General features: G+C 55.2%; 1 protein-coding gene and 1 long non-coding RNA gene across 3 annotated transcripts; one reads left to right on the top strand and one right to left on the bottom strand.

The window, feature by feature from the left end:
* Positions 1–1,360: 1,360 nt before the first annotated feature.
* Positions 1,361–6,311, bottom strand: Foxs1 (forkhead box S1). Of its 2 annotated transcripts, XM_060383063.1 has the most exons (3): positions 6,105–6,311; positions 4,941–5,065; positions 1,361–4,795 (listed from the first exon to the last, which is right to left on the bottom strand). In XM_060383063.1, the coding sequence occupies exon 3, from the start codon at positions 2,628–2,630 to the stop codon at positions 1,602–1,604; it is 1,029 nt and encodes a 342-aa protein (XP_060239046.1). In that variant the 5' UTR covers positions 2,631–4,795; positions 4,941–5,065; positions 6,105–6,311; the 3' UTR covers positions 1,361–1,601. The 2 variants fall into 2 exon arrangements, with proteins under 2 accessions (XP_060239046.1, XP_021495396.1); XM_021639721.2 differs by lacking the exon at positions 4,941–5,065 and having other exon boundaries at positions 1,361–2,702.
* Positions 1,499–10,494, top strand: LOC132653766 (uncharacterized). Its single transcript, XR_009591628.1, has 2 exons — positions 1,499–1,631; positions 9,869–10,494. It is a non-coding gene; the product is annotated as an uncharacterized LOC132653766 (long non-coding RNA).
* The last annotated feature ends 16 nt before the right edge of the window (positions 10,495–10,510 follow it).

Genomic DNA, 10,510 nt, shown 5'->3' with positions numbered 1-10,510 from the left:
TTCCGGCCACAGCAAGCTTGGCCCTTCAGGTCCCTGCTCCACCTCAGTTCTGGAGTCTGTGGGAACCAGACAGTTCAGTCAGGCCAGCCAGCTTGCTTCCTCCAAAGCCCCAGGGGACACGCAAAGGGAGGAGGGAGCAGCAGAGGCAGAGGCTGAAGTCAGAGAAGCTGCCCAGGGAATGGCTTATGGCAGAGACTAGGCAACCTGCCTAGGGAAGGACAGCCACTCGGTGCCATTTCATGGGACAAAAGGCCTCCTGGGCTCTCTAATGAAGACTAAAATGGGGGCACACCAACACCTTGGCCCTTCTGCCTCACCCCATTAGAGGAGCCCAAGGTACAGGAAGCCTTTTGCTTCTGTTCCTGGCGGTGTTGGGGGTGATAGTGAGGTCTCGGGTCCCTGTCTGTTCCTCTGGTGAGTGTCGAGCAAACTGCCACATACCCTATTCTACCCAGGAGAACAGTTAGAGCAGGGCAAAGCTTGGAGCTCGGCTCTCTCTGCTCAGTACCTAGGGCAGCCATGGGTCCCTGCCCTTCCCTCAAAGAAATGTGTCCACAAAGAGTCACCCGAGGGGTGAGGTGGCTTAAGTGGGTAAAGGCCCCTGAGTTCAATCCCTAGGACCCACATGGTGGAAGGGAGAACCAGCTCCTACAAGTGTCTCTGACCCTCCTGTGCATACACACACACAGTCACAAATAAATGTAATACAGTTTTGGTGCAAAAAGTCATCAGATCTCACCCAGGGACCCAGCAGAGGTCTCATTACTGTGGGGAGTTCAAATGAAGACAGGCGCTGCCTCTAGACCTTGGATCCCCGGTTGCACAGGCTGAAGGGTAACTTATCAGCTCTGGAGTTCAGAGGGCCCCTCCTCCTCTGGGGCCTCCTCTGCGCCTGGAGCCAGCTCTCTACTCCACGCCTTCCCTCAGACCTGTGGACCCTTGGCTCTCTGCTGCTCTTTTGAACATCCCCTGGAGGTGGCTTGAGCGCTGAGCCTCAGTTTCCCCCATTGTAAATGGGACTGATAATCCATAGGACCCAGATGAGATGACAGAAGCAAGCCCGGGAGGGCATGGCAGCGGGCATGACGAGGCTGCATAAGGAGAGATTCCAGCTACAGCCGTGGGTGGGAAGCAGCCTCATAGGCCAGCTCGGCTTTCCCATACTCTGTGGATCTTGGCTGCATCTCCCTCCGCCTGCCCTCATGCCCTACTTTCCCTTCCTGGGAAACTCCCCAAGAAAGTCCCCAGCAGGATAAAGCCTCAAGCGGGATCTTTCCAGGCAGCTCCCACCCCTACTGTAGTGCCCCTCACAGAACCCAGCATCCTGGCCCTTAGCCCCAGTCATACAGCAGGCAGACCGTCATCACCACACTGGCTTTATTAGCCCTGAGAAGCACAGACGACATCTCTCGGGCCCCATTTCCCCTCATCCCAAGTTTGTCAGGAGGCCCCCCGGGACCTGGCTGATCGCTCACTTCCGCCTTCTGATCTTCAGTCCTTGGCCTGCCAGGGCTGGGTCCTTGCAGAGTACCCTAGGTCCTACAGCCAGCCTGAGTCTGAAGAGAATAGCAGAGGCCCTACAGAGGGGCTGCTGCAGGCAGTCACTCGAAGAAGAACATTCCCGGTGTCCGGTAAAGACATGGGGGTAGCCCTAGGGGATAGCCGGAACCTCCCTGGACAGGGAAGCTCCCAGCCACCCAGGGTTCCTTGGAGTCAGCTGGCAGGGGCAGTGGGGCCCGGTGAGAGGCTGAAGGAGTCGAGGGTGTAGGGGTGGGGACTGCAGAGGCCAAGAGGTGTTCAATGCCTGGGTCAGTCCCCATACAGAAATTCAGCGTTTGCATCCGGCACTGGTAGCTGCTTGAGGTAGCCTCAGGAGCCACGCCGGGTGTGGGGCCCTTGCCGAGACTCTCAGCTTCAGAGAAGGCAGCGGAAAAGCCGAATGCCGGGCACGGGGAGGGTGAGGTGGCTTCGGAGAGCTCCCTTGGGCCTGCAGACTTGGGCGAGCACATCTCTTTGGATCCCATAGGCAACTGGGGTCTGGCGTCACTGGTTGCCGGGCGCATGCTGGCTGGCAAAGACCCCATCAGACCCCCAAAACTTGAGCCCTTAGGGTTTGGCACCTCTGGTGGGAACGGGCACAGCCTGCCAGCTGCAGTGCTGGGTGCTCCTGGGTCCGGGCTGCTGGCTCTAAGGGGCCTGTGGTCTGCCTTGCCAGGGCCCTTCATACCCTGGGCACCTGTGCGCTTGGTGAAGCGCCTGCGGCGGCGGAGGAAGCTGCCGTGCTGGAACATGTCGTGGCACTCGGGATCCAGGGTCCAGTAGCTGCCCTTGCCTGGCTTTCGGTCGTCACGGGGCACCTTGACGAAGCACTCGTTGAGAGACAGGTTATGGCGGATGCTGTTTTGCCAGCCCGGCCGGTTGTGCCGGTAGAAGGCGAAGCGGCTCATGATGTAGCGGTAGATGCCGCTGAGGGTGGCCCGCTGACCTGGCGAACTCTGGATAGCCATGGCAATCAGGGCTATGTAGCTGTAAGGGGGCTTGGTGGGCTCTGCGGAAGGAGCCAAGGGTCCCGGCGCTGGTTGCTGCTGCATGCTGGCGGTGCTGCTGGACCCCAGAGCCAGGCACGGCATTCGGCATTCGGGGCTGGTGATCTGCAAGGGCTGCCCAGCCTGTTAAAAGACCTACTGGCCCAGCCTCCCAGCCTAGAAAGGCAAAAAGAGGTGGGCCCACCAGGCTGCCCTTCCCTCCTCTCTCACCGCCCTTGTCAAGTCTAAGGAGGCGGGCAAGGGAGGCCAGCAGTCGGAAGCTGTGAGCAGCTGCAGGACGAAGGGGTGGGAGGGCAGGGACAGGCCCTGAAATTGAGTTAGACAGGGGCAGGTAGGCAGTCAGACGACAGACAGACAGACACACACACACACATGCACACATGTAGAAGGAGAGAGACAGTAAGCATACGGAGAGAGTGCCAGCCACAGCACAGGAAAATAATGAAGTAGACAGACAGACAGACAGACAGACAGACAGACAGAACTTCAGGGACACAGGTATGGCCCAAGGTAGAGCAGGGGAGAACAAGGAGAGAATCTAAGCAGAGTCCCTGAGAAGTGAGAAAAGCTACAGTGTCTTCTCACGTACCCTAGTTCTGGCTTTTCCTCCTCCCTCCTCTGCAGCTTCCTTCCCATACTCCGGAGCCCTCCTGGCCGCACTATTCCGGGCCTGGCTAGTAGATTTTGGAGGACTTCAGGACCCTTGAGGACTTTGCTCAAGTCAGTTCCCCTGAGCCCTGGCGCCCTCTAGTGATTGGTGTGGGTAGGACAGCCATCTGGACAGAGCCCTCAGCTTCCGATCTCTACAACGCAACTGCTAAGTTGTCCGTGTCCACACTGTGCTGAGGACACAACAGGATCCCTTAGGAGACGGTGTCCTGGGAGAGCCTGGCATGTGTGTGTGTGTGTGTGTGTGTGCGTGTGTGCGTGTGTCTGGACACGAATTCTGTGAATTCGTGCTCTCCTAACCTCAGCCTGGAGCTGGGGTACAGCAAAGGCCAGGACAAAGTCAGCCCTTTTGGTGCACATCCCCAGTCACCCCGTTTGTGAAGGTCAGGAGTGGGGACAGTCATAGGACCCCAGCTGGAAACAGGCTGTGAACCCCAAGAGCGTAAAGACCATGTTGTTTTGCTCTGTCCCCCGCATCCAGCACAGGGCACTGAAACAGTTAGCAAGGCAAGAAACATTCCCGGAATGACTGGGGAAAAAACCCAGTGAACTTCTGTCCTTTGTCAAATCATATCACTTTCTCCATACAGATTGACGTATGGGCTGGGGGTGTAGTTCAGTGGTAGAGGATATGCTGAGCATATACAAGGCCCAGAGTTTGATTCCTAGCACAGAAAGAAAGGAAGAGAGAAAGAAAGAGAAAGGAAAGGAAGGGAGACTTACTGACATGTTATTAAAAGAGATTTATTTTAAAGAGATTTATTATGTTGGCATCCAAAATAAGGATCCTATAAATAAGTCCAGATAAGGGGGGGGGGCTACCCAACTCACAAGCCAGGGGGAGGACAGAGATGGTAGATTGCCTGTTCAAGGATCTCCTCTCAGTCCTCTTGAGTTCCCTCTAGCAGTCTGTAAAGGTCAGCAGGCCTTGGGGTAGAAGGTGGCCTCTGGTCATGGAGTCTGCCTTAGAGCTGTGTGCCTTTCTCCAAAGACAGAGTCCTCTGGGTACTGGTGCTTTAACTAGTGGCACCCAAAGCCCAGGACTCCGGCCAAGTGTTGTTTTGAGATGCCACTTCCCCACTGCTCCCCCAGAAACAGAAATGATAGGTAGGACAGAGGGCCTGAAACCCAGAGCGGCTGGGTGGTAGGGCTCTCTGCTCTAGGCTGGTCCACCTCTGAACAGCTCTTAGGGTGTAATCGCCAGGAAGAAGGGCTTCAAAGCGAAGTGGAAGAGCTTTCTGGCAGGGTCAGGCCAGCTCCAAGGAGTGAGCAGTGGAAGTGTTGGACCACTGACGTGGGCAGAGATCTGCACCGGTTCAGGGAGGGCGAGGTTGAGGCCCCCCGTGGTGCACTGCTTTTAGCAGATGTGAGAGGGGAAGCAGCCAGTTTAGGGCTGTGTCAGAAGGTGTCATTCCGTGTCACGCTGCTATGCCAGAAGGTGGGGGTGCTACGGAGGATGCTGGGCAGGGGTCCTGTGAGGCCTCCAGGTACAGGCGCTTCCAGGGCGGGAGGAGCTGCTGAGCAAAGACTGGCTTCCCCTGTGGCGGTACCGGGCAGCAAGGCAGTCCTCCTCCCACATTCTGGGTGGAAGTCATGCTCAGTTTGAGTCACAAAGACCCGAGAGTTGTACAGAGTGGGAGAGGGGGGCTGGGACTAGGGCAAGTTGGGACTAGGAAGGATCAGTGAGAAGCCATTGGAAGGCGTAGGAGAGGAGGAGTGACTCACATGAGCCGCAAGCCTCTCCCAGTCTAGCGGGCCTGGATGGTCCTCACCAAAGCACAGGCTGATCTGGTATTCAGGTTCCGGGTGGCCATCTTATAGGTTGGCCTGCAGTTCTACTGGCACAGAAACTATAAAAGCAGGGCCAAGAACTTTGCATCCTACCCGGTGCCCATTTTGTGCTCATATCCCATGCCACATCCCTTGTGCCCTACGCCCACTTCTGGGTCCTTCTCCTACCTTCTCCAGGCCTGTCTCCTCCAAGCTCCAGGGTCTGTGTCCTTTGCCTCCTACTCCTATGATCGCTTCGTGTCTTTGTGCCCAATCCTTTGCCCACTGCTACTCACCGATGCCTGTTTTGTGCCCAGTGTCCTGATGCCCACTTTAAACACGTGTCCAAGTCCTGTGCGCTCCTTCCACCTCCCAGGACCAAAGCTGCCTCTGCCTACGCTCCCTACAGGCCTAAAAGGAACCTGTTACCAGACCTGATACCCATTTTCTTTCTCGTCCTTGGTGCCTCTGTGTGGCGTCTTGTTTCCAAGTGGAGCTCACTTCGAGCCCACTGTCCCGGGTCCACAATCGCAAGTGCTCACTTTCCACTGTCCAGGCCACTGTGCCCGTGTCCCCGGGACACACTATGGGCCCTTGCCCAGGAGGAAGCGCTGCGTGTCCAGCAGCTGATAGGTGCGCTTGCTCTCTGGTTGGGCTGCCAACGAGCTACCCAGCACAGACTTTGAGAGAACACGCCCTCAGGTGCCACCCACAGCAGCACGCCGCTGCACCACACAGGCCCGCATCAGCGGCATTCACAGGGATGACGGTTAAGAGACAGCAAGGAGGAGGCAAGCAGACATGGAAGAGGGACCAGTGAGGGATCTGGGTCTGGAAGGCAAGTGGGGCACTGTGGACCTCTGGGTGTTGGGGAGGAGTGGGTGTGGAGCAAATAGGCTTGAGGCAAATGAACTGAAGGCAAGGCAGGTTATGGGGACAGACAGAGAGCCAGGCTGATGGAGGGGAAGGAAGGATGAAACTGAGCACGGTGGAGAGCTGGAACAGAGGGCACAAGAGACAGGGGGATGAGGTGATAGCTAGAGAGGCTGGGGCTGCTTTCAGTCTTGGCTGACATTTCACTGAGCTGGCCGGGCTGAGGGGTTGAAAGGACACACTGACCTGGTCTGTCCTGCAGGCTGGCTCACTGGCTTTCCTTGGGGGCTCCTGGGAAAGGCTCTCCTTGTCATAGAAAGCTTGAAGCCCAGTAAGCATATCAAGCAAGGATGGGCCCCAAGAGAAGCCTCACAACAGAGCTAACCCCAGAGAGAGTGACCACAGCCCACTGTCCATCCTTACATAAGTCCAGTTTCCTGCTTTTCAAATACTATTTACCCATGTGGAGTTCAAGGGCAGGGAGGCGGGTACCTGGGTCCAGTTGGCTGCACTCTCGCATGTCCCAGAAGTCCATACTCTTGTTGCAGGCACAGAGGAGCCGGGTCTTCTGGTTGGAGGGCTCCTCCTTGTCAGAACCTTCCAGGTGCCTGCCCTGTGCACAGCCAGGCCTGAGGATGAGGGGGGGACTTGAAGATGAACGGCCTGGATGGGGCTGGAGCCATGAGAGCGGTGAAGGACCTCTGGACACCTCGCATCCTTTTCCTCCCCTTTCTTTATTTCATCCCTTCCGAGATCCTGTATTCTTTGAGAACTGTATTGACTAGAGTTGGGAGTTAGATGGAGCCCAAGATGGAACAATCCTTGCTCTCAAGGAGCCTCCGGCTTGTGGCTGATGGAAATAATAAAGTGATGAGAGTAGATGTATTGAAGACAGATGGCTGCTAGTCCCTAGAATGCCTTGTTCAGTGCTTTGCATATTCATTCTGGATGAGGAAAAGATTTCTTGGTTTTTTTTAAAAAAAAAAGAGGGAGTGAGCTGACAAGATATAAAATAGCAGCAGATTTGCTGAACGCAGAACCCTGGGGCCACATCGCTCCTGATCGATGGACGGAGGTGGTGCTTTCAGCTCTTACTGCAGAAGAGAACAGTACCGGAAATGCCCATAACCAGCCCCGAATGTGCACAAAGAACTTAGCACGGGCACTGGCACACCGCCACAGCCTATTCGTAACATTTACTCATTGTATGGAGGATACTCTAACGCAAAGACAATTTGGGCTCAGGGCAGAGGGTACCATGATGAGGGTGAGCCTAGTTTTGTTCACCGCTGTGGCTCCAGGGACTAGGCAGTGCCCGGCACCAGCAGTTGCTCAGCCAGCATCTGTCAGATGAACTGAGCGGGACTTTAAGGGAGAGTAGAAGGCTGTGAGGTAGAGTGACGTTCCTGGATCAGCCCTGGCAAAGTCCTGCTGCTTGTGGAAGGACATGGTTGCATTCAGGAAACGGTGGGCAGCCTGGGCCTGAAACTGCTGGCCATGTGTGTCTGAGCGTGTGTGCGTAGCTGGTTCTCTTGCTCAAGGCTGTTTTGTTGTCTGGATCTCTGCTAGGTTCCCGTGAGGGTCTCGCTGTTCTCACCACACTCCACACCCTTGCTTTGGGCTGCCCTGTTTAGAGTACTGCTGCAGATAAACCGTGGCTCTGTTAGCCAGTGTTAGCTCCTGCAAACGCCCGCCTAGTCCAGATCCTCCCGGGGAGGTCTGACATGCCTTCCTGCATCAGAAATAATAGCGCAACACATGCACAGGGCCATACACATGCACACATACAGGCACATCTGAACAGACACACAGGGGCAGAAAAAGCATGTCTATTTAAAATGCGGTTTTGCAATAGAACCAAAGTGAAGGCAGTGTTTCTTATTTGCTCTTAACTTCTAGTATTTAAACTTCCTGTCAAGAGCTGGGGTTGGGTATATGCAGCTCAGTGATAACAGCCATGCCCTCCATGCCCAGGGGCCTGGTTTCAATCTCCCAGCACCACCAGAATAAAAGCCAACCAACCTGCTTTCCCCCATTAAGCACTTATCTGAAACTGGCTGCTTTGCAGAAACATTTAAAAACTTGCTCACACCTTTCCCCTGAGCCTCGAAAGACCAATGGCACATCAAGTCTCTGTCACCACCTGAACACACATCTCCCTTCTCCCAAGCAGAACTAGACAGTGTCCCTGCCACTAACTCCTCCTTCCCAGCTCCCCCAGTCTCGGTCCCATCTGACTTCTGTCCCTTCGGCTTGCAATGCAAGTGTTGGTTTAGGGGTTGCAGATGCATTGTAGGAAGGAGGAAATGTACAGGTATGGAATCTATGAGGGGAGAGGAGAAGAGAAATTAAGGAAGGAGAGACAGTTAGGGGCAGATCATGATTGTCCTTGAAGGCCAAGTTTTATCTGCGGATGCTAAGGCAGCAGAAGGGTTGAAGCCAACCAAGGTCGTGCGTGTCCTGGTGGATGGAGAGGTGGATGGAGGTAGGGTGCCTCTGGGACAGCCTGCTGTGAACACCAGGATGCAAAGTTTAAGGGACAGGCCGTGCCGCCACCCATTCAAAACACGCCAGCTTCGTGCAGGGCGCTGTGCTAGATGTCGCCGCCCTCAGGCAGATCATGGTATGGCAGGAGGAGATGGCAGGCTCCTTCTAGGATCGCCCAGGAAGGCAGCGAGTTAAGCCAATGGGTGCACCAAGGAAAAGCTGTCCCCAGGAAGAAGTGGCTAAGCAGAGGATGATGGGAGCAGCCAGAGAAGGTGAGGGAGCAAGCAACGTAGAGGGAAGATCGAGTGGGAGACTCTTATGGTGAGATGAGAGGAAGCATTCAGAAACTGAAAGAAATAAGGTTGGAGAGGAGAGAGAGGGCCAGGATGAGGAGGGGACTACAGCACTTGGACAATGAGGTGACGGCCTCTGAAGAGGGGCAGCCTGGGACCATCTCATCGCTAGAAAGGACCCTGGAGAGCCAGTGAGAATGTTTGGCGTAAGATGGATTCACCAGGTGCTGGACCACCCTGGTGAAGGCTGGAATGCCTTCTCCTTTGAACTTGGCAGCTAATGGCATTATGAGCTGGAGGGACAGAGGCCAGATGAAATGAAGACTAAAGAGGCTGGGAGTAGTTAACCAGAGGACGCTTCTAACTGTTTCAGGAGAGGAGGAGCTGGAGGTGACTTGGGTGTTTGTGCTGACAGTGGCCTGGTGTGCAGCTGGGTTGCTTGTGGCTCAGGGATAAGTTTTAAAACCCTCTTCAGAGAAGCTCATTTCCGAATGTTTGTGATGCCTGAGCAAGAGGCATCCCTATAGGAGGGCCCTGAAAAGAAGGCTCCCGAGGTGCTGAGGTTAGCCGTTTTGGGGTGAGAATTACAAGAGGGGGTGCCTTCTAATTTCTCTGTGGGGTGAGAGAAGAGGCTCCCAGAAGGATGAGGAGGTCACAGGTAGTGGCAGCCCAATGTTAGGTAATGCCAAGAGTCTGTGGAAAGGTCCTCCTTTATATTGGGGAACACTACACTTAGCCTTGAGGCCACGTGGATTGTCCAAGGTCCCAGCTTATGGGCCGGTGCTACGCTCTACCAGGGCCCTGAGGCTTTGTGAGTTCATGGCCTGGTCCTGGCCAGGCTTTTTCAGGACCCCGCTGCGCCCTACTGGAAAACCCGCTGCACCCTGCCTGTGTCTCATGGGTAACCCCACTGAGCTACAGATTTCCAGGGGAGGCGGAAGAGGGTCTTCCTGAATCCTCCCAGCACAACCCTTCCTGGTTTCTGTTTTCTATATATGCCACCAACTAGTCCTAGAGGACCTCTGGTTCCTGCCATAAATTTCCCATGAACAGGATATTCCCTAAGCAAAATGTTAGGGGTGGTGCGCTGGCCGTGCATGCGTGCGTGTGTCAGGGAATTAACCAGGTCAGCTGAATGGAGCACAAACATGTGAAAGTCAGTGTAGGCAAAGTTTTGCTTTTTCTGCATAGTTCTTCTACCCCAAGGCCCTTTTCCTTTCTCCTCTCCAGGTGGCCAGCTGTGCCAGAGCCCAGCAGACAAAGATGAACTCCCAGAGTGCGGTGGGGTGCTCTGGCCAGGATTCTGTGGGTGAAGGCAGTCTCCAGTAGAGGAGCAATCTTGCTCCACCACCCCGATTCTCCTAGCCCACCCGGACATGGCCTCCTTTTTGTTTCATCTTTCTGAGACTATCCTGCTATGTTACACGGTGGTCTCTGATTCCTGGACTCCAGCACCCCGCAGCCTCAGCACCAGCTACCTGGTGGGACCACTAAGGGCCCAGCTGTCAGGCTTTTCTCTGGACCTGGACGGTGGAAGCTGGACAGGGAAAGTGCTTCTCAAACCCATTCCTGTCTCAATTGGGAGGCAATGAGTGGCTTCAAAGGCGTACAGGTGACCTCCATGCTGGACCCTAGAGAAGCCCAGGGACCAGAATGCTGGCCAGTCCCCACTCTCACTCCCATGCAGACACTTCACAGGCTGCGCCTGTCCCTTCACCTTTTGGAATTGCCAAAATGAGTGACTGTTCACCCTCGTGCTGGCCTGGCTGAATCCTTCCCAGTTGGGTCTCAGGACCTTTGATTGCTGCTGTTAATTACCTGTCATTAAATACCTGGCTCTGTGGCCCCACCAGGAACATCGAGGACCCAAAG

Source organism: Meriones unguiculatus, chromosome 4 (assembly GCF_030254825.1).
Source record: "Meriones unguiculatus strain TT.TT164.6M chromosome 4, Bangor_MerUng_6.1, whole genome shotgun sequence".
Classification (NCBI taxonomy): Eukaryota; Metazoa; Chordata; class Mammalia; order Rodentia; family Muridae; genus Meriones; species Meriones unguiculatus.
This window is presented reverse-complemented; position numbering and strand designations above follow the sequence as displayed.

Excerpts from the sequence above, each read along its gene's own strand:
- Foxs1 (XM_060383063.1), bottom strand. The coding sequence starts at position 2,630 with ATGCCGTGCCTGGCTCTGGGGTCCAGCAGCACCGCCAGCATGCAGCAG.